The 26,956-nt window shown below is 41.8% G+C and overlaps 1 protein-coding gene across 6 annotated transcripts in view; it reads left to right on the top strand.

Annotated features, from left to right (window-relative positions):
* The window catches only part of SESN1 (sestrin 1), a 78,097-nt gene that overhangs the window by 43,022 nt on the left and 8,119 nt on the right, over positions 1-26,956 (top strand). For 2 of the 6 annotated variants that reach the window (XM_064412880.1, XM_064412883.1), the window contains exons 2-3: positions 25,584-25,649; positions 26,534-26,734. In XM_064412880.1, coding sequence (XP_064268950.1) covers positions 25,584-25,649; positions 26,534-26,734 — 267 coding nt within the window. Of the gene's footprint in view, positions 1-18,406; positions 18,544-18,931; positions 18,953-20,396; positions 20,416-25,583; positions 25,650-25,697; positions 26,055-26,533; positions 26,735-26,956 lie in introns of those variants that run through there. The other 4 variants (XM_064412881.1, XM_064412885.1, XM_064412882.1 and 1 more) reach the window with 4 other exon arrangements.

Raw genomic sequence — 26,956 nt, 5'->3', positions numbered from 1 at the left:
AGCACAGAGAGAAACCTCTCCCTGGGCAAAGCAGGCAAGGGAGGGGGTTGTCCCACTTTACTCTGTGCTGGTGTGGCCTGTGTGCCCCTTGAGTCCTGTGTGCAGTTTTGGGCACCACAATACAAGAAGGATATATTATATATAATAGCAAGAAGCTGTTAGAGAGCATCCAGAGGAGGGCCATGAGGATGGTGAAGGGTCTGGAGAGGAAGCCTTATGGGGAGCTGAGATCACTTGGCTTGTTCAGTCTGAAGGAGACAACAGTACATCAGCCACTACTTGTTTTCTTCAGTAACAAGGGTTGCACAGAATAAATAGAACATTTTGTCCCAATCTTCTGAGGCAAAGATGAAGTAACAAACTTGCTGTCCAAGGTCATTACTTATCTGTCTCTGAAGAAGTAATCTCTCCCTGACAGAGTAACTAATAGTGGGGCTGCTGGAGAAGGACAAGAAATTCTCAAAAGTCAGCAAGAGCTGGTGCAAAAGTAGGGTTGAATAGAGATGGGATCTGAGCCTTTTGAACCACCCTTTGCTAATGGTGTACTGCAACCAGTTTTATGATAGAGTAGGAATAGACCTCTCTTAATCCCCCATCCCCTGCAAAGCATTGTTCTAAGGTGCAGGAAGATTGTGTACTGCTGCTCTTCCTAGGAGCTTCATTCCCCTGCTCTGAAAAGTTTATCACAAAACAATTGCTCCTTAGAAACTTAAAATCACCCTGTTTTTTATCCTTGTCCCTCTATTTCTCAGTCACAAATCCACTGAAGCCATAAAATAATTGAGAACAACAAAGAACAACAATGCTTTGAGCTACACTTAAGTTGAAATACCTGTTGTCATTTCCATTCTCTCATGCATTATATTTGATGCTCTTTGCGTCTAGATTTGAGTTTGTTTTGCTTTATATCTGAATGAAAAGACAATTGAGCAGCTGAGTCACACTGCCAGAACATAATAAAAGTCTTTCTTAGCAATATGTTCTTTGAGAACTGGTGGTGTGTTAAATTATTCAGCAGTAATAGAAGGTTTTTTTTAATAACTGAAGAATCTTTCTATGTTCACAGATTCATTCAGATAATGGTACCAGGTAAAATATAGTTCTTAATAAGGTTACTTAAGCACTCCTTTACTTAAGGATTCATGGCACTTCTTTCAGGTTAGGCAAACATCTGTCAGGATGACAAAGCTGCAGTTGATTCTGCTGAAACAGGAGGTTGGTCTCAAGTAGGTCTTTGGGGGCTTCATCTGTCCTTTTTCTACAGCTGGACTACTTTTGTAATTTCCTTTGACTGTTTCTGAAATACTCTGCATGGTGTGCTGTACAAATTTTAAGGTGTTTTTCTCTTGGTGGTTATGAAGATTAAATCATTGAAGAATATGTAATAATTTTCTGTCATTTGTCCATCAGTTTTTGCATCCATCAGGTAAGCCAGACACAGTTCAATAACTATATATTGAAAATAAATACCTGTTCATTTTACAAAGTTGCATCAAAAAAACTTGGGCTGTTTAGCCAAAGCTGTTGGGTAAACCTTCTTATCATATCATTTTTCTTTGAAATCCCACTTAATGCAGAGTATATATCTCTAAAATAAATTGTTTGACCACTGTTTCTTGTCCTGCTCTGGTATTTGTAGCAGTGGAGACTTTAAGGAAAGAATTATTTGCTGTTTTGATGGGGACGGAAAAAAACAAACTAAAAACATTTAGCAGACATTCTAAACTTGGTCTTTCTTTTTGAATAAAAATAGTGCTGTAGCTGTTATAACAGCAAATTAGACTTGTGGGGAGAGGTGCTTGCTTTTCTTAGATGAGCTCATACAATTGATAAAAGTAGATAAGCTTCTAAGCCTGATCTGAAGTAGAGCTTGCCCCCTGTAGTTTTCCAACTGCTTTAGTTGATATAATGAAATACATTATATAAAAACAAACTTTATTTTCTTACAGGATTCTTTAGTAAATATTTTGCAAACCAGAAATCTCATATAGAGTGATCTGCATATTTACTTAGATGGAATTTCTGTTCTTTAACACTGCCCCATAGGAAATAGAATTCTGTTTTTAAGTATTAATAATGGAAGATGTAGTATAGGGGAGATTAAATGGTGGTAAATAGGATTTACCCTCTTCTAATCGGGACAGAACTGGGTTTTATCTGCTTCTCCATGAGACCATGAGACAGTTGAATCTACCCATTCTTGGTTTTTAAAGGTAGACCTTGTGAATAACCAAAGACTATTTTCCTACCAGTCTGCCAACAAGTAAGTAATATCTATTGATTTAAGGAAGAAGGTAACAGATATTTATAGCTTCTTTCAACAGGTTTGGACTATATCTTTCAGAATTTAAATTCAGTTTCACTGTTGTGTCCTGGATGCTTTAAAAAGTACTTTTCCAAAATGCATTCATGGGGAGAAGTGGTCTTAATTTCAGCAGTGTGCATTTGTTCAAATAGGCCACTGGAAGTGCCATCAGTTCTTGGCTATAACAGCAGAATACTTCCTAATGGAAATAGATGTTCAGGAAGGAAGATTGCTGGATTTGGTAATGCTGTTTAGAAAAGTTAATCTTCTGAATATGGTATGCTAAATTAACACAGTAGGAAACTCCCCTTCTTTGAAAGAATTCTTGCTCTAAATTTTCTTCATGAAAAATTGGAGGGGAATCCCCAAAAGCCCTATTTATGTGTTTCCAAGGAACAGAATAAATACTCTTCATGGAATAACCTTAAGCATGCTCAGAAGCTTGTCATATTTCTGCGGCTGAGCAGTGTTTACACAAGCTGCCTAGGTGAGATCACTTGCTTTGCAGTGTGATTGGTACGTGCCATGTTATTAGCAGCTCATCTGCACGGAGATCTGGCTATCCATAAATGCCCAAATAACATCATGAGGTTACAGAAGGAGCCAAACTGCACGTTTTTAGATCATAATCCTCTGAGGTACGTGCATTGAGGCAGGGGAACTGTGACTGATACTCTTGATGTTTCAATGTTTCAATGTTTCAATGAGGCTACTTTCAGATACAAGGTGGTTTTTCAGTTTTTAAGGTTCACCTCATCTTTCACAGCCCTCACAGAATGGCAATCCAATCCTTTTTAGTGTCATACTAAGATGGTAGGAACCCTAAAAATAGGGAGTCCTGGCTATCTTACCTATGCTGACTTTGCAGCCCAAACAGAAGAAAGTACCAAGAAAACCTCCTTTTTTCAGTAGGAACTACATAAAAGGGTGATGAGCTTTTAGGAGGGATTGGTTTTGTTAAGTTTATTTCTATATCCTCAATGAGCACTACCTGGGTATGTCATCCAGAATAAGGACTGGACCATGAAAACATTGCTGCAAAATGAATAGTCACAAATGTGTTTTGAGTGACAATATACTTTTTATTCTGAAGGATAGAAAAACATACTTATTGAATGAAAAAATGTGTTTCCTACAGGATTTTTATACAGGTTTATACAAACACAGCTGATTGAATACAAGTTCATTAAATCTCCCTAGGGCAGTTGTATATTGATATTCTTCATTTCCACCCCAGATTTGCATGGAGGCAATGTACTCATAAGTATTTGTGGCTTATTTGTTTGTTTCTTAAATATTACTTCCCAGTGGAATAGCTTTCCCCTTCTGCAAGTAATATTCTGGTTATGTTTATGTAATGGTTTCTGCAATGCCTTGGAAAAAAACATAGGCTGATAAATGTCACAGATAAGTAATTGGAATATGTTTACATCATGTTTGTGGTGCAGCATTGGACACACCTGAACTAGCTGTGACAGGCTGGCACAATGAGCTGAAGGACTGTGCCAGGAGATAACCTGGGTCCCAGAAGCTGCCCAGCTGCGCTGCCAAGCACTGCACTCCTGTAAAGAGCCCTGCACTAAAAGGGCACTGCTGCTTCCAGAGCTGCCGTGTGGAGCAGCTCTCTTTGCTGCTGTGTCATGGCTAAATAGGCCTTGTTCAAATCAATGGCCCAGATTCTTACAGAGCTTTTTCATAAAGCTCTTATTGTATCCTGGACAAGACCAAAGGAAGCAAATCAAATGTTAGGCTATGTTACAGGCAAGGGAAACCAAGACAAGACGTGGCATTGTACATTTTCACCTTAAATGCTCTTTGGCTTTGGCCGTTTTACAAAAGGCACGTCAGAAATAGGCAACTTATGTTACCAGAATAGGCTGGATTTTGGATGGGATGAGAAGATGAGAAGATGAGAAAGGATAGGGGAGGGATTAAGGACTGAAAAGAGCTAGTTTTGTGTTCCTTTCTCTTGTCTTATTCTAGGAAGTGGTACATAAATTAAGAGCCATGGTAAGTCTTGAGTAAAGCAGAATATTACAGGATATTCTGAAGGCAAGAGGAAAAAAAACCCTTAAAAACAAGTTCTCATCTCCCTCCTCCTTCTTCCAGAAATCCCCACTTGCCAATCTCCATTGTCAATATTTACACTGGTTTATATTGAAAGTGTACAGTTATAAAAGTCTTAACAGAGAACAGCAAGATCATCAATTACATAAAGGAAGGAAAAACCTAATCATTACAGCATGCCTGGAAAGACTCTTGCAATTTGTGTGTCTCTTTGGTATCTGCTAAATGTAACTGGTGGAATGGCAAAAGATGATTTTGAGTGTACAGTTTGGAAAAACAGAGAGGGGGAGGGTGAAGGGACAGTAGAGCTCAAAGCACTGTACCAGCATGAAATAACCCTAATGCAAAGCCCACCTCACCAGCATAAGGCAGCCTGTTTTACCCCTGCTGAGTGCCAGGAGACAGAGATAAGGTTAATCACTATGTACAGAATTCAAGGGCACTGTTTCTTTTTGCTTTCTTATCTATATGGACTTTTCAATTGACTTTTAATCCTTCTTACACAGGCTGTTCAAATCCCATCAACACTGTTTATAAATGGAGATTTCTTTAATAACTCAGCCTTACCAAAGCAGACAGTTTTCAAGTTGCTGCTGAATGCTGTTGTATTCATTAAATCTCTTGCCAGCTGGCCACTATTTCCTGTCATCTGAAAGGCTTTGAATCCCTCTTTGCTTTAGGACTTGACTGGTTTTGTTAAATTGTGTTAAGAGGTACTCCTGCATCATTTGTCACTGGCCTGTAGTGTTAATTGCAAAGTCGATGATAATTTGATGTCTCTGAAAATCTCTGTGATAATTGGATGCTCTGTGGAATTCTGATTTATTTGTTCTGAAGATGAAAAATAAAAGCATCTCAATTTTCTTTTTCAGATGCTATAGATTTAATAACATACAAGGTTGTTGCTAATGCTGCAGATTTTAGAAGAAAATGGTAATAAAGTCCATAGAGTAATATGAAGGCTAGTTTTTGTCTGTAACTACTGCTGTATAAACTGCTGATGTAATCAGCTGGAATTGTCCCAAGTTTGGGTGAGTGTTTGTCCAAAGAGAGAAAACAAATACAGTAGCCACAGTGGAAGGAATAGATAGGCTACCACTTTATTTTCACATCAGATTTGTGTGTTTCTGTTTGCTAGCAGCTGTGCTTAATAATAAAACTTGCAAGTTCAATTCTACAGATTGAATCCATTTGAACAGATTATACAGCAAAGCTCTCAGACCATTGAGAAGGATTTAGTTGCATTTTGGTCACAGGCTCAGGTAAACCCATGTTTTCCATGAAGTCCCTGCCCTATCTTAAACTTCCACTGTTTGAAACTTCAATGAAGTTGAATCACACCAAATCTCACCTCCTAAAAGCTGATTTTAGTCTGAGAGAGATGGTTTCCACTAGTTCCTGATAGACTACACAGCAATTTACAAGGCTCCTGTCCTGGGTGAGTCCCCATACTAAGAAGGGGCTGGCTGTCCCTAAGCCCAACAAGTACAGAGATGCCTTTCCCTAGGAGTCCTTGGTTCTGGATGCTCATTCCTGCTCTCTCTGCCTAAGCCTCTGGTTTGCCATGCTTCATGTCCACAAACTGCCTTTTCTGGCTTTGCTCTCTCCCCTGTCCTTAATCACCAGTGGATCCAGCTGTCAGGCACTGGGGAGGAGTGCAGCCTGTTTTCTTCTGCTTTTACATACGTACGTGGAGAGTTTTCAACCTCTACCTTCCTGGTTCTTCCAAGGCAGAAGTAAGTTGTAGTGTAATACAACCACAGTTAGCTGAGACAAAGCCTGTATTTATTGAACTTGTGCAAGTTTCAGCTTCATAACAAGCTCAAATTTAATAATTTTTCCTGGACTTTGTTTTTCCTGGGGCAGACCAGATATTTTCAATCTTCAGGTGGCTTTGATACAGAGACATCAGCAAAGTAATAATGAGCTCTTGCAAAGCTAGATTTTTTTCTTTAATAGCAGCAACCTATAGCAGAGATGAGTCTCTTCCATAATGTGAAAGAAAGTCTTTGCAGGTGGAAGTTTAGAGGAGAACTGGGGGGCTGCTTTGGTTTTGGGGCGTTGTCCTGAAACCTTAGTACATTGCTCTAGCTCCTTCTAGTTCTCATGTCATTGAAAAGCTGAGCTAGTTTGGGAACCTCATGTTGAAAAGCTGAGCTAGTAGGGGCAGGAGAGACTGAAAACAATAAAGCAGCAGAAAACTAGCTTTTGTGTTCTAAATTTTGAGCCTCATTTTGTTGAAGGGGCCTCCTATCAGGGAAGAACGTGATGTACAAGCCTTGCTGGCACATCAGAGAGCCACACATTGGTCGATATCATCTCAATGTGAGGAGTTCTTATATCTACATTAGAATCATATTTAAGCATGTTTCCATTACACAAAATAGGTCATGAACCCAGGGTTCTTCTGAAATGTCTTTCACTGTGCATTCTTCTGAGTTGCCGAGCTGTGCTTGGCTGTACTAGTCAGTTTGGAAAAATACTGGGCAAAGGAAACAGTTGGAAAGCTATTTCACAGTATGGAACAGACGTGCTGATTCTTGGAAATGCCACTTGGAAGTTAATTGAAAACCTTTGAAGCTTTTTGTTCTGGGTCTTTCTCCACCTACTTTTCACATAATTGCAATGCTGCTTTAATAAGTTTTCAAATTGGTTCAAGGGCATCTAAGATGGGACACTTTGCTTGATGTAAACTGTTGTTTGTAAGCAGCAAACCGTGGAGGTCAAGCACCCTTCTACCACAGGAACCGTAGGCTTTCCAGGGTGATGTACAAATACACTTATGTAATGGTTGGGGTTGTTACCAGACTGAAAATATGTGCTGTCTCTTCAGGCACTTTGCTTAAAATCTTCAAATCATATTTGTTGACTCTAGTTCCCTTCATGTTCCTTTCACAATGTTCTGTTAGTTACAAGCTTTCTGAGCAACTGCCCACTCCCTTTGCCCCCTGAGGCTACTGGGAACATGGGCTAAAGGTTGTAGACACTCTGATGAGGAAGTTCATATTAGAGTCAAATGCAGCTGGGGAGCCTCTCCAACAGTTGGTGGAAGTTTTATATGGTGAGAGGAAGAAAACATTTAGGGAGACACTGGTATAAAACATATGGGAAAAATGGGTGCAGCTGTATTCCTTCAAATCTGATTGTGACCAAAATAGCAGGATAAATGCCAATAACATTTTGTTGATACTTTGCTAGTTAACAGAGAAAACATGAAATAAATTTGCTTTTAGAGGCTTTATTTACTGTCTGAAAACGATAATGTAAGTGCTGTTGCTCTAGTCTGTCAACAAGCTTAATGAAAAAAACAACTACTATAGTCTTATATTTTATAAAAAGGTTTTAACCATACTTAGTTAAGAATTCAATAGGCTACGCAAATGCAAAATTCAATTCCTTTAAAATGGACAACTTCCATCAAGGAAGTTTGTCTAAAAAGGAGTGGAAAAGGCATTTACTTGCCAAGTCCAGGCTTCTGTTTCTACTGCAGCTTTTTGATATTCCTGACTTTTAAATAGACTGCAGTCTTTCCCATGCTCTAGGTGCTTGGGATTGAATGTTTTTAGCTACTGTTGACTGAGAATCGTTAGCCAGTAACTCTCAATGTGAGGCTGATTGCTTTAAGACTGGCTTGGATACCTCTGTGTCCAATGTTCCTTAACATTGTACTTTTAGAAAAAAAGTTCTGCATAGTGACTTGTTTGTGGTTGTTCTCTCGTTTTTTAATAGCCACATAAATGTCAACAAGCTGGCATGCAAAGCAGCATAGCAGGGTTGTAGGATAACTGTGTCCAGTACTTTTCTGTCATTCTTGTACCCAGATACCTTTTTAACTTAAACTCTCTCTTGGCCAGTATTCTTGTGATTCCTCTATACTCAGACCTGGATTTGTGCCATCCGTCCCATACGTGCTGGTTACATATTACCGGGCAGGCCTGTCAGTGCCTGAGGATGTCCCTCTCTTGGGAAACTTGTGGCTGGTAAGGCTTTTTCAAAACAAAGGATCATTTGTTGATATGCAGAGCAACAATTCAGAGACAAGTATACTGAGCCAAAAATCTAAATGTGTGTTTTGTTTTATGTGAACGTCTGTCTTGTTATGAGGCAAAGCAGGCAGTTGTGGGTTGGTTTTTTTCATCAGTGAGTACCCATGCAGTGAGCTAGTCTGTTTTTAGGACTTCATAAATAGAGCTGCCATTACCCACACACATTCCTGTCCCTTCCACCCCTGCCACCCCCTCCCCTCTTGGAAGATGGCATAGACAAGGGGAAAAAGAAATTTGGTCATTTGGGGCTTCTGGTAGCTGGTTACAGTCTGTAAAATGATGGCTGCATGCATACACACAGGTGTCCTATGTTTTTGGAGCAGGTTACACAAACCACACTTGGGAGGTCACTGGCAGTACCCAGTGAACTAAAATGGTTCTGGATGCACTACGGTTACATTTCATGGTTTTTCAAAATTTGTTGATTTAGCATCATCTATGCTGCCCACCTGGGCTGTGCCCACATTGCCATGCAGAAACATTCTAACCCTATCCTGTCATTTCTTTTATAGAGTTTCTCCCTGCAAGTCAGCTTGCCTGCAGCTAATTTCTTCTTTCCTCTGCTTTCAGAGCAGCCTGTGTTGGAGGTTCAGAGCCGTTAGGAGAATTTGTCCAGTTGCTGTATCATGTGAAACTGGGCAAAGTCCTTCACTCCTAACATACTTGCTGTACAAGCTTATATGGGGGTTATCTTTCTTTCCTGTTCAGGTCAGCTTAGGCGTGGTCAGATGATTAATTTTGGTTGCTTGTACAAGACCATTTCCCTCAGCCAGGGCAATGTGTTGCCAGAAACAACCTGAAGTCTCAAGTGGCTCCAGTTTAAAACATTCCCTTCCAGCAATGTCTTGATTGTATTTCAACAAAATAATTAGAGCAGGATACCTATTAAGAAAGTGCCTGCCTGTTGTGTGTAATGCTGCATTATTGTTCTATATAGCCCTGAGAAAGAATTCATTGTAGAAAATGTAGCCCTTGCATGTAGAAGAAAGAATATAGATGATATTGCAGTGTGAAATCAGGTTCACGGGGTTTTATTTATTTATTCTTTAAGAGCAAAGAATCAGCCTCCTGTTATTACAAGAGGGGACTCAGGCAGCCCTCTCATTTGCCACATTTGGACCTCCCTTTCTGATTAGTACAAGTTCTACACTTCAGCTGCTGGCTGTGGACGTGCCATCAGTAAAATTACTCCCACTAGGCTTAAGTTTAAATCTAGAGAGATGATGCTAAGGAGTTGTCTCTCATTCCTTAGCCCAAAGCCTGAATTCTGCCCTGACAGTCAGTGGTGGTTCAAATCCTAATGCCAATCCTGACTCTGGTTTCTCTGTAAACCCCCGGTCTAGGCTCACCAAAGTGATTTCTCTAGAACTTGTCTCAGTCTTGTATGTTTTAGCCATTGTGCAGTGATCTTTGACATCTCCAGACCTATGCTTTGCCAAGTAATTCCTTATTTGCTGCAGCTCTAAAGAGTTGGCCTCTGGCCTTGTTTCTATAACCCAAATTTGGTTTAGTCTCACCCTACCAGCTTCAGAGGAGTGTGATGGGACAGATGATTTTATTTCAAGTCACATTTCACATTAAGTTATAATTTGTTACTTGAATGAAATTTACATTTACAAAAATAATGGAATGAATTATTTTTGTGGTAGTGTCTGTCAAGAGAAGGACATCTCAGGAAGATGAAAAACATGACAAACATACCCTAATAAAGAGAAGTCATCATCTCTGCTGTTGTTAGTAATATCGGCAAATTAGCAAATGAATCAGAGATTTTTGCTAACATTTTAGTTTACAGGCATCAGTGATCATTCATCAGTAGTGAAAATATGGTCCAGTTCTGCCTGAGTTTTCTGCTCTGTTTTGCTGGTTTGGAATCGCTGCTGCGTGTCCAGAGGGCAGATGTCATGCTGGTGAGGAGTAGAGGGTCAGGTATGGATTTGTAGCTTCACTGACAAAATGAGAAGGTGTTTAAATGGTTATAGCTTCATATGCAGATCTATCAGCTCCTCTTTTAATCCTAGTAAAACTGTGTATGTTTAGTACAGTATGTGTGCATTTTTATTTACTTACTTACTTTTTTAACTTACTTTACATTTGAAAATTGCTATTATTCAGGCTTCAATGGTAGCTTGATTACAAGATACTTGATTACAAGATCCTTCTGATAAGGAAATCTGAGAGCATTGTGTCTCCTACAGCACATCTACTGTATTTATTTTGTGTGTGGTTTCAGCATGTGTGAATCTGAGGGGCTACATAGTTGGTGCTGGCCTTTCCCAGGACTTTGACAGAATCTATCATGGGTTTAAAATGCTGTATAGAAAGTAGGGAGGTAGGCAGTGGTAGGTGGCCTTTCATCCCTCACAACATCAAGTGGTTGATTTAAAGTTATGATTGTGACAAACAGTGGATTTAAGGCTAAGTTCCAGTACTGTGGTTAACTTAAAAAAAAAAAAAAAAGAAGAAAAAAAGGTAAGAGTATTTGAACAGAAAGAACAGAAAGTGCTAGAATTGGTTTCAAGCCTGTTTTTGACTTAGTTGCCCAACAAATTATGCTTTTGAGAGGGTAGATGGGGGAAGGTATTAACAGTTGCATGGTTTAGATGACAGTATTGCAGACAGCAATGTTACAAAGTCCAGAAGAGTATGTGGGTTTATTCAAATCCTGAGCAGCTCAGTTGCAGAAACCTCCTGTGACTTTACAGTTGTCCTGCGGGGACCCAAAGCCTTTGTGGCCAGTGGAAAAACGCCAAGGTGGCAGTAGGAGGATGAGAGTCCCACAGGAGCTTGGTGCCAGGCCAGTTTGTCCCAGGGGCCTTGAGGGAGCTCTCCAAGCTCTGAAGTGATGCGGGATTTAGAAGGAAGCAGAAGTTGTGCTGTGTTAAACAGAGGCACGTGTACCGTGTCCTTGGAGCACGTGCTGGCAGAGGCGCTGCACTTTGCTGGGGCTCAGCAGAGCGGGTGTTGGCCGGCGCTGGTCACAGGGCAGGGGTTGGGAGCCTTCTGCTCCTGCTCTGCACCCCCAGCGAGGGTCAGTGACCTCTTCACTCGCTGTAAGAGCAAGAAATGACATAGTGCTGCAAGTGGCAACATAGCAAGACCCAGTGTAGGAAATGGTATGGATTCCTGAGTAGGAGACAGGCCAGATCTTTTAGGGTTTGTAGCAGCAGGAAAGCAGTGCTTTTGTCAGTTCTTCTGATTTAGAAAGCAAAGGCCAAAAATTATTTGTTTCAAAAATCTTAGCCATGTCTTCTGAAAATGGAAATAGTGAAGGTCACAGTGCGTCTGAATTTAAACAAAACACCAATAAAATTGCCAAAAATGACAAGAAATACATTATTCATCTGGGTATTTTTATTATTCTCCTCATGCAGAGGTCTTAAAGGGTGTGTCTCTGAGTACAAAAGCAAAAAGAAACAGATCTGATAAAAAAATGACAGATCTGCTGTTATCTCCTTAACTTATAACAATCAGTTGTTGAATAGTACCTAGAGGATGATCTGTCTTCTTAATGGCTATCATTAAGTCAGTGATGTGGGTTGCTCTTCTATGATGATGCTGTTTACTTTTGTACTTAACTTTTTGCCAAGATACTGTTCTAAAGGAGTTGATAAATCCTATATGATAGTATTGTACTTGGCTCCATATATTAGGTAAATAAGGAGAGAGATTCAGTAACCCTCCTGACAAGATAGGTCATTACAGACAGTGCAAGGGGAATATAGCTTTATGGTTATTTTATTTTATTATGGATTTTTTTCCCTAATAAAAATCTGTGATGTTTTTCCAGAATTGCCAGACTCAAAAAATAATTGATATTATGTGGGACACAGCTAGACTGTGAAAACTGAAAATAAAAGAACTGATTTTTCTTTTTTTCTTCCTGGCTGCTGCTCTTAGGCACTCTGAGCATGTGCCTGAAAGTGGCAAGTGTAAGAAGCCACAAAACAGTTCCCCAAAGTGCAGTTACTGACAGAAGGGTTCCTGAATCTCCAGCAGTAGTTGACATTATTAGTTTAGTACTATTTCACTTCATTTATCTCATTGTAAAATTAAGCTACAGATAAATAGCTGAGTCTTGAGGTACACTAAATGGCATGACATTTTGTCATATTCCATTTTTGTTGCTTGTGGTTTTGTGGGGAAAACATTGAGTTTATTAAAAAAAAAAAAACAAAAACCAAAACACACACACAAAGAAAACACACAAAAATATCTTAGTTTTTGAATGCAGTGTGAATATATATGACATTAAGTCTTGACTTGACTAATTGACAAAGCATTTTATAAATTTCTGGTTTGTTTCTTAGTGAAGGCTCTGCAAAAGTAAGGTTTTTGTATGTTGTACCTGCAGAATCAAAGCAGGCATGAGCCTTGGGTCACAGTATGAAGCAATTTTCTAGAAACACACTTGAACCCCTAGGAATAAAGATGGCAAAAAGCTTCTGGGAAGATGCACTTCTGGGTTGCATGTCTGTATGTTCCAGAATATGAGAGCAGGTTTTAGATGCAATTTCTTTGCAGGACACTTGCACAGCATTTCCTGCACGCTTGCTGGCGCCTCACAGCACTGCAGCTCTGGGTCACTTGCTGTCATGGTCTCAGCCAATTCCAGTAAGCCAAGTGTAACACTCCAGTACTCCTAAAGGCCTTTTCCTTCTTCCCATGTGCTTGCTGTTGTGTCTTGTTTCTGTCTGAAATGAGATGTATTTCACTGTCTTTTTCTTATATTTTCATATAAAGACTATTTCTAGTTAATTTCTAGTGACTGGTTAAATGCAGTTAAAAACAAAAACAAACAGAAGCCTTAAACTCATAGAGATGATTCAGCTTGCCTTCCCTTGCTTTGAAGACATATGTTTGCTTTGTATAAAGGGTTTGTTGGCAGTTGATTGCTCAGTGAGTGACAGGGACACTTCCATCCCTGCAGGACAGGCCTTCCAAGAGCATCTTCACGTGACAGTGGTGAGGCAGGGTCAGACAGCATTCCAGGCAGCTTAGCAAGTAAGGTACTGAATTGTCTCACTCAATCAGTCATGAGGATTAGGAGTTGCAGGAAGTTCCTAAGGGTGAATTTTCACTCAGTGGGCACATCATATTAATCTCTTTTCAGTATTCATCTTGGGGAGAAGGGACATCAGTATAAGATGGTAGAATGTACCCCAGCTTCAAGGAGCTGTGAAATACGTTTGGCATTGGTGTGACCCAGCAGTTTGCTACTAAAGGAAAGAGAGGTGACCTATTTAGGCCAAACCAGTTCTAAACAGCTGTGAGCTAAGTTTTATTTTTCTTGTCTGAACTCCAAATACACTCTCTTATTAAGGTTAAACTAGTTTTGTTTAACCTTAATGCTTATTTAGTACTGAGAGACTGCAGAGTGACTGGCAGCCCGTGGATGTTCCATTCCCCAGGGAGTGGTGACAATCTGCAGCTGGACATCCAATCCCCTCTCTGTACACTCTCTAGCCATCAAAGGTTCAGAAGTTACCTCTGAGATACCAAGGGCAGCTTTGAAACTAGCTGACACAGACTTTGATTTTGGGAGAGTTGGATCTGGGGGGAATTGTTAACCTGAATATTCTTATGTGGTGTGTGAGTCTGGGGCCACCTCAGAACAGCAGCAGCAGAACCCACAGCCAGCCAGGCAAACAACTTGGATAGGTCAGCTGCTCCCTGTCAGCCTAGGAAGAGCTGTGCACCCTCATAAAAAACGGGAAGGATAATCTGGTAAAACACTCTTTCAATCTTCTAAGCTTTAGATATGCATCTTTAATCTACCTATTTACAGTATCTTAGAAGCCATACTTCTGTTTTTGTGTCCTTGCCAAAGCATGAATAATCTCAAGATCTAAACTTCTTATAGCTCCCTAAATTAAACTTTGTACTTCTGCTACCTAATAGCTGCAGAACAGAATGTTAAATTTGGATAAGCCGTGCTGACATTAAAAACAAAACAACTTGTGGTTTAGAGGTGGGAGTGAGCTGTAGATATCTTAAAGGTAGAAATTACCAGAAGGACTCTTTGGGAGCAGTAAGAGTCCTAAGTGATGAACCAAATAGTTCAGGAAACAAATAAAACCACTGAAGTTCTTAAAGCTTGGTGAGTTCAAGTCAGTCAATTGTGATAACTGCTCAGGTGAAACAAAGGAGTCTCACAGCCTATTGCAGCTCTGAAAGAAAAGATGGTGTCTTTGGGAAATACAGTGGGCTAGGAATGAATGACCTGATTTATAATTGCTCACAAACCAGCATGATCATTTGCAAGTTGTTTGCCCATTAATGCTGAAGATGTGGCCATTAAGAAAGCAGCATTTAAGCAGAGTCTAGAAATAGAAAAACAGCATTTCAAGGACAGATAAGGTTTGAAGAAAAGACAATAAATCTAATATATGAATAGGGTAAAATGTTTGGTTTTAGCCAAACTTAATCCTAAAGACTACAAAAGGAAAGCTTCTGTATATTGGTCGAAACTTATCTCCTGATGTGGCCTATTATCAGCTCTCCATTCTAATAAACAACTTGTTTTTGTTGTTATTATTATAAAAGTATCAGGTATAGTGACATTCCTAAAGGGTTGATCCTTTTTGACACATACAGCAAGAATTTAGATTGTACAAATAATACAGTTTATTCTCCTCCCTAAACTGTGTACCTGTTCTAATAATATAATGATTTTTTTTTAAAAATCAGACTATCAGATTAAGGTTAAATAAAGATGAGTGCTTTCAAATACTGGCCATGGTTTTTTTTTTTTACTTGCATGCTACAATGGTACATTCTTCTATTTAATTTAAATTCTTTCATCACTGTAATGAATGGTTTGATTCCTGTGCCATATTGTTATCATGATAAAGATTTTTGCTGTTTGAGAAATAACAAATGTATAATCAAGGGATAGAAGAGATTAACAGACACATATGAAATTTGTTATGAAAAGGGTAGTGGCTGTGGACAGCAAAGAATGAGAGGAATCCACAGGGAAATGTTCATAGTGGCCAGTGTGGGGCTGCTTAGTCATTGCTGAAACACCTGGTGACTTCATCAAGGCACCATATTAGGTGGAGCTAAAACTAATACAAATCAGCTCATAGCCCCAAAAAATTACCTGGTTTACTTGTAAATATTCCAAAGGAAAGAATCATCTGATCATCCTCCAAGATACTAGTTTGATGTCCAGGGCATTGCAATAACTGGCATTTCAAATGCTCCTGCCTGCATGGCTTTTCTGTGGAAAGAATTTAAGATCTAGGTTTGCCAGTTCTTTGGAGTCATATGTTTGTGCTGAACTTGACTCAAAAAGTTGCCCTATTGGGCTGAAACAGAACTGTTTCAACTTAAAGCAGCCAAGTGCAGACATTTTTGTTTGCAGGATTAGGCTTTTCACACTGTAAGCTGGTTGGTCTCATTTTAGCTTCCCCAGGGCTTTTATTTAAAGGTAGCAATAAGGAAAAATTGCATTTCTGATAACTTAGAGCGCACAGATGGTAAATGCCAACCTCTATGGATATGCTTGCTATGAAGGAGTGTGCTTCCATGCTGTAGGTGGTGTTTGCTTTGACTATATCTCATGCACTCTTTCTGGGTGAAAGGAACCTGGTATCTATCGATATTTTCATGTTAAACATCTGTTGTGTTTTCCCGTAGGAGCATTTCACTAGATCTCTGTTTACTTGCACTGATACATGGTCAAACATACTGCTGTGTTTCCCCAGGGGAACGCTCCAGTTATGCAAACCAAACCATGGATCTGTCCCCCTGTTCCCCAGCTGCACTGCGGTTTGCACTCATCAGTGCCCAAGTGAGCTCTGTGCCATATTCTGTTATGAAATTGCTCATGTAATTGGTCATACTAGCTCACAAAGACAAATAATTGCAGTCCGATTTCTAGATGAGCAGGGGGCTCAGGTTTTTGTGGGCTCTTCAGTCTGGAGGAGTTGCACTTTGGAAATACTTGTATGAGGGCTGGTGTGGAGAAAGGCCTTGCAGCAAGCAGGGTGATGGGATTCTGCTAAGGCAGAGGTATACCTGGGGGCTGAGCAGGGCTTGTGTACTCTGGCCATATGGGAGAGCTTTTAAGTCCATTATTACTTGTTTGCTGTGGCTGTGCAACTTCCTTTTCCCCTTTGTACACAGTTTTTCTGACATGCTGTCACTGTCTCCATCTCTCCTAACAGAGAAAGCGGAGAACGCGATACAATTTCCTACCTTCTGTTGTTGAGTTGGTTGTTTAAAGAGAGAGAATTTCCCTTGGACCATGCCAGAAAAGAATCTGTATCTGCCAAGGTTCTTTGTATAGGAGCAACTGTTAATATAAACAGGCTTCCTCACAAATACCCAGGCAGTACAAATGACCACAGTGGGACAAAACTTTGGAAGTGAGGGAGTTCTGCCCCTCCTCCCCCGCCCCTTCTTCCAAGGGTATTAACAAATCCATTGAAGGGGATGACCATTTGTCTGTCATCCAGGGAGGCTTCTTATGGTGAGGCATCTTGCATTTCAGCTTTCAGGTAATTTCTCTCCCTTTCAATAGTTTTTCTGAGTGCAAGCCAGTTCTCTGCCTGTGTTGGAAGAGGAGCTCATGCCACCTTTTTGTTGTACCTTGGCCTGAAGTAAGGAAGCAAGCAGTAGGAATTAAACACTGTTCTTCATTAGTTTATTTTATTGGCTCACAAAATGTCATCTTCTCTGTCAGTATTGCTCCATGCTTCTGTTGAGCATTTTATAAAGTGCAAGTAGGTAAGGACACTCAGTTTCTTCTGGAGAAACTTAGCAGCTTCAAGCCAAAGCCCCAAATAAGGATGGAGCTGAGGTACTTTGGCATCTCTAGGTAATTTAACCTTATAACTGCTACTAAGCCTTCAGCAGCAGAGTATCCCTTGGTTCTCCAGCATTAATTGCATGACCCAGAGGTGTGGTGGTATTTGAAAACTGGCGAGGAAAGAAAGCCTTTGAGGCTCCAGAATTAGAGATGTGCAGAAGTGCTGCCTTGCGTCATGTTGCCATGTTCCCCTGACAGCACTGTCCTCAGTGTTTTCTGCATTTAGCTGCTCGGTTTGATAACAGGAACAGCTTGTGTGCAATTTTGCAGCGTTGAGTTTTACATTTAACAGAAGTGTAAAGTTCAGTGCCATGGAATTTCCCTGCTTGGTTGTTAAGATAACTTGGTACAGCTGAAAACCGCACAGCCTGAATTGTAGGCAGAAGCCTTCCTCCCCCAGGTGAGTATGTTTAGGGGTTCAGAGCTGTCCTGGCCCTTCTCCCATGAAAACTGCAATAGAAGATCTTCTCTTGGGGTCTACTATATTTTATTTTAATTCAAATTATTTGAAGTAAAACTATCTAACATAATGTAGCTTTATAGATCTTACAGTGTTGTGAAAGAAAAAAGAAGTAAAAATCACATGGGCCAGCTCAGGGACTTGTTTCTTTTGAAATAACTGATGACATAAAATCCCAGACCAAAAGAGGTGGGAGATGCGAGGCATCTGGCAGAGTTTGCAGTCCTGGGGGGTCGGCAGGCGCAGCACAGCCTGCTGCAAACAAAGGCCGAGTGTTTTGCTGATACGATTGCAAAACATATGTTTGCCCAGGACTGTTATGATCTTGGGAATAGGCAGGAGGCCAGATTTCTGCAGCAGCAGCGCACTTAGTAACACAAATATCTGCAAAATGTAAACCTCCTGCGATTTCTCGGTTTAAAAGCCGTAATTATTTTGTTGCTTAAAGAGAAGGTAGAAACTTGCATAAGGAACAGGAGAGGGGGGCGGAAAGCATCGTCCAAGGAGCGTCTCGGGGCCGGGGAGGAGAGCGGAACGGAGCCGAGGGGTCCGGGGCTCCAGGCTGTCCTGCCGGGCCGGGGTGGACTGGACGGGGCTGCCGCCTCTCGTGTCCCCGCCGGGACACTCGGTGCCACTGCCGGGCACAGGAGCAGCCGCGGGGCCGCAGCCAGCGCCGCTCCCGGCGGGGCAGGGCCGGCCGCCGCTCCGCCCTGCGCCGGGCGGGCGGGACGGGCAGGGCCCGCCCCGGCGGTGCTGGGGCAGAGCCCGGCCCGGCTGCCAGAGCGGCGAGCCCGGCCCAGCCCCGCAGCCCGGCCGGATGGTGGCGAGGCCGGGCCGGCAGCACCAGGTACGCGCGGGGGGCCGGGTGCCGCCGCTGTCCCCGCGGCGCTGAGGCCACACGGACGGGGGTATCTCTCCCCGGGCGCATCCCCAGAAAAATCCCTGCTGGAAGCGGGGACGGGGCTCGGGCAGCCCCCTGCGGATCCTCCGCGGGGCTGAGGAGGCAGCAGCGGCGCTTCCCTGCGGCTCCTCGCTCGGAGGGTGTCGCTCGGGGGTTCGCAGGTGCTGCTCAGGCGCGGGGTGAGGTGAGCAGCTCTGCCTGCGGTGACAGGGCAGAGCTGCCGCTGTGCTCCGCTGCTGTGCGCGGTAACCGGGTACCGCTGCACAGGTCTCGGGCTTGTCCAGGTGGTGTTGGCCTCGGAATTGCCCGGCGTTTCCGTCGTTCTTGCATAGATTTGGATTATCCTTTTGAAACAGTAAGGCTGGTCTTGTGTTTCTCAGGGGAAGAGCGGGCTGTAATTATAAAGAAATGCAAGTCAAGAGCATTATTTTGGGCAGGAACAAACCTGCTGATTTGGATCTCTTGTAAATGTCTTAGTGTCACCACGTTAAGATTCTTCTTTTAAAGGAAAATTTTAAGCTTTGCTTTGACATAATCCAGCAGTACAGTCTACGTGATGCAAACGGTTACTGTCACATTTAGACTGTTTCCTTCTGTGTCACCAATTTATTGGTATTTAAATAATGTTTACAGCAGGGGAATTGCAGTCATTCATTCGAAATCTTTCCCCTTTAATGCTTTCTGTTTCGCTACAGAAGTGCCGTATTAAAAAAGCTAGGCACTAATCATTGAAACTCAGCCTCAGTTTCAGTGAGCTCATATCAGAAGTAAATTGGGGGCAGTTGTGTCACAAAACCGCTTCAGGAAGAGCTGTTAATGCTGAGTAAGAGTAGGTAGCACAGAGGCGAGCACCTTGAGACTGCTGCAGCTGGACCTGCTTGTACCGCTCAGTCCTAGACAATGACCAGAGAAGAGGTGCTAAAGATGGAGACTGGAGTCTGGGATTTGCTTTCATGCCTGCCATTGTGAACAAGGTGTGTGATCTTGGACACACTCTCCCTTGCCTTGATTTCAGTCTTGAATCAAGTCACATAAACTAGATGGGGATGTTTTTAAAATCGGGTATTTCAAAGGACTTTGAGACATTCAGAAAAGTTATAATGAAATTAAAGTAACTTACGTCTTTAAATTCATGTAAGAATAACATTCTCTATATGAAAGAGGAACAGTTCAGCATTTGCCATGCTCTAATTCCAGTGAAGAGTGGTAGGTCTGTGTAACAAAGCGCTTTGTAACACAGGGGGAGTACTTGTTCCCAGTTCTTTAAATCCGTACAAGTGGAGACATGTCTGTTGCTTCAGCTGAATGAGTCTGAAATACCCAGCAAACAGAACCAGTGCAAAAATTTAAAGTACATGAGCATTTCTAGGATAATTTCTTTATGTCATTTTAATGTGAATCAAGATTTGTTTGGGAAAGCCACAACAATTGCAGCTATTTCCGGATTAAGTAAACAAATGAAATAGGAAAAATGGCCAGCTCTACATAGCCCCACATATAGAAAATAAGTAGGAAAAGAAATATATTTAATATTTCTCTTTGTTCTTAATTCCCTCCTTCCTAAAAGTTTTCTGACCAGTATGGAAACTACAGAAGGAGAACTCAAAATACAGTTTTTAAGCTGAGTATGTATCAGCTTGGGGACAGCTTGTCCTGTGGGGCCAGTTGTGCCTGTCCTTGTTGTTAAGGAGACTCCACTTGTAGCCTCAGTGTCACCGCCAGTGAGGTTTTGCTGTCGGTGGCCTTTAAAGGGGAAGTAGGAACCAGACAGCTCACAGTGAGCGCAGCAGCAGGAGCAGCATGAAGCCTCTGAGACTGGTAAGTGCCAAGTCTCCCTTGGAAATGGTGTACAGCCTTCTTGGACACTTAGGAGCATTTCATCCTCTAAGCTTATAAATACCCTAAATGGGTATTTTAAATGCCCGTGCTTCAAATGTTCATCATATTATGCTAAGTTGAATTTTCAGCACAGGCATGGTGGAGGAGTTCATTCTACCAGGAGATTGTGTTGAAGAGTTTTTAACTCACAGCTTATTGTGCCTTTCTTAACCTTAAGCTTGGGTAGGAAATCAGATTATGTAAAATGATGACTGGTTATCTAGAAATAAATGTTACCTCAAAAAAATTCACCTCAATCTCATTTCCCTTCTCTGGTTCCTTACATTAGATTGTTTTATATTGTATTATGGGGTGTGATTTTCATATAGTTTTGTTTGTATCTAGCAGGACTTAGTGCTTAATCATGACATAGATGATTTAGATAAAGATGTTAATTCAAATGTAGTTTAGTGAAGTAAATTTATAATTATAATTTTACTTTGCCTGTGGCTTGTCTGTGATAAAATGTTCCCGTTGCCATTTCGAGAAGGCCTAAGTAAGTACATAAATAAGTCTTTCTGGTAGATACAAATCTGGTAGACTTGATAGTGGTACTGACTGTACTTGAGGGGAGCAAAATGACTCACTGTGCTAACACCAGGGAAGCAGTCTGAGTGAGCATTGTGGATCATAGCTCATGAATGACTGAAAATTAGCAGTTTGGTAGCAGTCCCCAGATTCATTGGACAAAACTACCATAGAATTTTGGGAGAGGTTTTTGTGATAAGGGACAGAGCTCTAGCTGCAAGGAACCAGTAGTGAGGGACCAACAAGGATCTGGAAAAGCATTTTAGGCATACAATGGAGGAAGAACTGTAGCTTAGGTTAGATAGCTGTTCCTGTTCCAGAAGCTCTGTGACCTGGCTTGTAGCTTAGTTCTGTTTTCAGTGTTTCTAGGTGAAATTTCTGATACTGTGTGTCTGCTTAGACTGTGACTTCTCTTTTTTTAAGAGATTCAGAACAAAAGCAGATGATGTTCTATTACTAGCAGAGGTAATGTGTGTTGTACTCTTAGTGTTTACAAACCTCTTTTACACTATTGCAGTTCAATTTTTTATCTCAGGCTTTTACATAAATTTGACAGGAATGAGGTTCCTGTCAAGAAGCTTAAAAAAGCTACCTAAAAATTGGGCTGGATCAACAGCTGTAAGATACATAAAAGCTCTACATTGTGTGAATTCACGTTTGAGGCTTAAGCATGGTCTTCCCTGAGCATATATGTGCAGGCAGTACAGACTTTTTGGTCTAGTTGTCCTTGTGGAGTTGGATGTGCTAATTGAGCCAGACTGGTGAGAGTGAGTGGTGACTGGGAAGTATATAATTAAGCTTGCAGAGTTGTTCTCATTAACTTTTCTGTCTCAGCTCTGCAGTGCTGTTTCTTGGTGTAAATTTGCATAAAGCATTTCCTGGCTGAGAAGTCTCTGAACAGACACACAGTCTGATAGTTAGGGCATTAGCCTGTGACTTCAGAGATCTCAGCTCAAGCCACCAGTCTTCTGTAGCAGCCTCTCTAAAATGTGTAGCATTTCCATTTCTGAGGGATTTTTTTTTCTCCTAGATTGGAGATGATGTACTTGTCCTACCTCCCAGGAATCTTGCATTATCTAAATGCATGAGATGTGATGTTGGGCTGATATGGCAATGGTGAGGGATGTGTAGATTGAGAAATGATGGGTAGCTGGTGAGCATAGTTCCCATGGAAATCATAATAGCGGCTGTACAAAAATACAAGTTACATTACATAAGGGGGAAGAGGAGGCTTTTCTGTGTTTTCAAGGTTGTCTCTGTCAACGTAGCAATACAGAGATGCTACGGTGCTCAGTTTTGCAGCCACCTGAGTTTTATGTTCTGGCTTTGAAGATGGAGTGCGTCTGATGCATCAACATCATCATTATTGTTATTATTGTTATTATTTATTTGCACCTAAAGCCTCAGTTGTGGTTGGCTTTCTGCTGAGCTTTGAGCTGCATTCAGCTGCAGAGTTTCTAGACTGAATGAAAGTGGTGTGGTGAGGTTGGCAAACAGGAGGAAAGCAGCCAGGAGAAGTTGATGCAGAGAATGTATCACTAAGTAGGTCACTTTGGTGTGCAATTCCGTGGTCTGGAATTGCATGAAAGTTGCTTACACTTTTGGAGTAACCAAAAGGAATACAGGCTTTTTTCCAGCTGCTGCTTGTCCTAGACACAACTGCCTCACCAAGTGCTTGGTGGTGCTTTAAGAGAAAGGTGCAGGAGAGAGATGTAGTGGTGTGTCTGGTCAGGATGCAGGTCTTGCCTTTGAGAGGGAGAGTGTTGCTCTCTGACTTGAGTGTATTTGGAAGATGGAGGTTTAGTGAAGGGTATCATGAAGAATAGGAATACGTTCAGGACAAAGGAGAGATTCACTAGGACTGTTTGGAGAATTATTATTACTGTGTTATTGAGTATTTGAAATGCTGGGATGCTGGAAGCACACAGCTATTTCTGAAGTACTAAGAGAACTTGATTAAATGCTGCTTCCAAAAAAGAGAGAAAAACAGTTTTTGAAAAAAGGTCTGCCATAGCTTGTAACTGAAGAGCAAATTTTCAAAAGGCTTCTGATGGGTCAGGTTTTACACAGCTCTCATGACTGTGTTAAGCATGGCAAGTTAACCTCATGGCAAGTTGCTTCTGCAGATGGGACACAGGCTCATCTTCACAGCTCCTTTGTTACGTCTCTGTCACAACAGAGCCTTGACCTCAAGCTTCTCAAGTACTAGGCTGGTGCCATGGTATCAGGGGGATGATCCATCTCCTGATGGAAAACAAAACAACACATTTAATCGTTAGAAAACCTCTTAAGTCACTTTGCAGTGAGGATTTGGATGGTTGAGTAATATAACCTGTTACGTGCTGTGTAATTGTAAGTTTGACCTCTGTATGCTTTAATAAACAGAAGTGTATTGATCGTGATGTATTTCAGATTGTGAAGCAAAATACACTAGCAGTCTGCTGATCTCAGGTTCTTAAATCTGGGTTTGGGTTTTTTTTCTTCCTCTAACTGTTCTGGGAAAAGGAAAAACTGAAAAACAGTTGTTCAAGAATTAAACTCCAAGGTATTTGTCTTGGAGGGCTTGATCTGGCAAACTGCAGACATCTGCTAAATTAAATCCTGTTTACAATTTAAATTATCTCTCTTTTTGCTTGCTGTTGTTTGGCTCTGTTTCTCGAGTGTAGTTAAAGCCAAAATAAGAAGCTCTGCTGAAGTTTTAAAGAGAGATGTTGATAAATTCCATCCTACAAGTGCCATTGCTTGGCTGACAGGCAAAATTTGCTTGTGTGTATTGGGACCCATAGCAGGAAAAAGTGACACTGAAGGGAAAAAGCAAAAAGACTATTTGTAAGAGATGCCCTTTGATCTTATTTTATCCAAGTAAGACTTGAGAAAATGAAGGCATCTGACTTTGGGATTTAAGGAGACTGTCAGAGTCTAAAGAGTTTGGCAGTTGCCACTTAGGCCTGCACTCATTGTTTCCAGCTCTCTGAAGTTGTTATTTAATCTTAGGAGAAAGTTCAGGAAACAGTAACTGATTAATAAAATTGCTTCTCATACAGTGAAACATGTACAAACAGAAACCTCAGCTAAAGAGAAAAAAAGTGCAGTAGTGAGTGCAACCAGTATTTCATATTTATAACAGCCTTTACCTATGAGGGGAAAATGTGGCAAAGTTAGCAACTGCATTGGGCAGGCAGCTCTTGGGGCATTGTATGTGCTGAGGCCTGCACCAGTTGAAGGTGCCCCTCTGTCTGTGTGGCCTGAACTGGCTCACTCCTTGGTATTTATTCATCTAAACCTGCTTGAGAAGTTGGTATCATCACAAAATGAGTTGGTTTGGCTATGGAACAGAGGCGATGCATATGTTCTAAAAGATGATTGAGAAAGAGGGCACAGGTAACCATTAGTTTATATAATGCCTAGTTTTAGCACTCAGCTCCATCCTCAGCTTTAATCCCAGGTCTCCCTCCATCTGTAAGAGTGCCATGCCACCAGCTGGCAGGGCTCCCACCTTTCCTGGGGAAGCCAAGCTGCCCACTGGGGAGTAATGCCCTCAGGAGAGCTGGTGTGCAGCGGGTGCCATGCACACGGCAGCGATGGCATGGGGGGCATGTGTGAAAGTGTGAGGTGAGGCCATGGCCTGCTTTGGTAGCTGTCCCCTGGAACCTGCTGTGCCCTCAGCGGGCTGGTCTGTGCTAGAGAGGCTGCCCTGGAGCACACGGCTCCCCCCTTCCAAAGGGAACGGTGTTAATGGGCAGGACACAAATGCACCCAAGTCTTCCATGTATTTGCTCCTTGGGTGCAGGAAAGGCCCCGGCTGCCACAGGCCTGTCAGAAGGCTGAAGGAGAGGACAAGTAGTGAACTGCCAGGGTTATCCAGCCTCCACCTTCCCTGCAAGGCAACACATCCACACAAGTGGGTGCAAGGACGTGGGTGCCGCTGTTCTGATGAAGCAAATTCCCCTCCCTCCCTCCTTCCCTGTAAATGTGAATAGCTTTTTATACTATCTTGAAAAGAAAGCAGATGCAAATGTAGATCAGGTACTTTCAGCAGTTTAAGTGCTCTTTGAGGTTGGGAAGAAGAAATCTGATTAGGGTTACAGCTGTTTCATTTCCTGACAGATGCACAGGGTGTTGTGTGCTGGCGAGCTGCGGATGTACACACACAGCAGCCTCGTTTTGTGTCAGTGGCATAACCACACAGCAGCCGGCATGTTCGGAACTCCTTGTCCTGGACACCCTGCCAAAATATGCTTTATGCAGCATTTTCTGTGAACCAGCCTGTAGTGTGTTTGTGTGTGTGCATGCATATAAATTTGTGTGTGTTTTCTTTGGTTGACAGGGCCTTTGTTGTTGAACTTTTTTTGTCGCGGGAGTGGGGCAGTGTGCTGTAAACAAGCACAGCTAATTATAAAGCACTTGTATAAAAAATGATTTGCATTTGTACAAACAGTACTAGTAAAAGTGCCTGTGCAAAAGTACCACAAGTACCCAAATAAGCCCAGCTCTGAATGGAGAACTCTTTTCTTTCCTGCAACCACAGCTAAAAAGCTGTTTATAACTAAATGCTGAGGTGGTGTAATTTTCTTTTCTAGGAACTTGGAATAAGAATTCCTAGACCACTGGGACACGGACCAAGCAGATTCATCCCTGAGAAGGAGGTGTGGTAGTGTTTTCAAGTACATAGTGAACTTTATGCTTTTAAGGAACATCATTTTAATAGTAGCCCACATTGGTTTCAGGACAGCTGTTGATCTGCAAAACATTTTCAGGAGTGATCACATTCAGTCCTGAGACTTTGGCCTCAGTTCTAGTGTACAGAACAGTGAGAGCCTTGGGGAGCTTTGGAATAGTTATGACCCCTCCCATGCTGCTATCTAGTATGAGAGAAACCCAATTCTGTTTCCTTGTGAACATCCGGATGTAATTTCCTACTGGTCCACAAGGTACCTGCCCCTCTGCTCTGGGATTGCTTTTTCTTGAGCTGCCTCTGCCACTCTGAAGAATCTGAGAAGGTTCAGAGTGCTTTGGATGAGCTTTTCTGCTGCTTCTCTCCTGATTGTCTGGTAAGAGAATTTGGAGCAGAGGAAAAGTTAGTAATATGGCTGTGGTTTTCTAGGAATTTTAGTCTTTTTCAATTTCCTTTTTTTCTCTCTTGTCATCTTAGCCAGCTTTCTGCTTCTTTCCCTCTTTTTCCCTTAGTAAAAGTGATGATTCAATTAGCTTTTAGTTGTAATTAACTAAGATCACCCTGGGGTTTTCAAGAAAGTGAAGGTGAGACAGTTAAAAATGCTAAGTTAGCATTGTATTAGAGAAAGACTAAAGCCAAAAATCTCCTTTTGCTGATACAACCACTTGTGATCTCCTAAATGAGAGGTATTACAGGGATTTAATGTGCCTTGTGTGCACTGATTTAACGCCATTAATAGATTTATAGTATAATTCCTTTCACTTGGGGCCTCTGGGTGCTGTGGTAATGTATTTATTTGCTGTTTCATTGGTGGCACTTGGACCATATTGCTCATTGCTCCTTCTCTCCAATCAGACAATTCAGGTGGGAAAGGAGGACGCCACGATGCACACGCTGTTTGCAGAGTCTTTTGCCACGCTGGGCCGACTAGACAACGTCACCTTGGTGATGGTTTTCCACCCACAGTATCTGGAAAGCTTTCTCAAAACTCAGCACTATCTCCTGCAGATGGACGGCCCGCTCCCGCTCCATTACCGGCACTACATCGGGATAATGGTACGCCCCGGCTGAGAGCACTGCTGCTGTGCTTGGCAGTTTCTAGCTGGAAAGGCATTTCACCAGCAGCTAAGGGAAGAGCAGAGTAGGTTTGCTGGTGTCTGCTTTACAGATGGTTTCAGAAGATCAGCACTTTATGTTCATAGATTCAGTAGGACTGTGAAAAAAAGGGGGAAAGCGTGCTATAGAAATGAGATAATTGTTTGTTATTGGCTTCCTTAG

This window comes from Passer domesticus, chromosome 3 (genome assembly GCF_036417665.1).
Source record: "Passer domesticus isolate bPasDom1 chromosome 3, bPasDom1.hap1, whole genome shotgun sequence".
Lineage (NCBI taxonomy): Eukaryota > Metazoa > Chordata > Aves > Passeriformes > Passeridae > Passer > Passer domesticus.
This window is presented reverse-complemented; position numbering and strand designations above follow the sequence as displayed.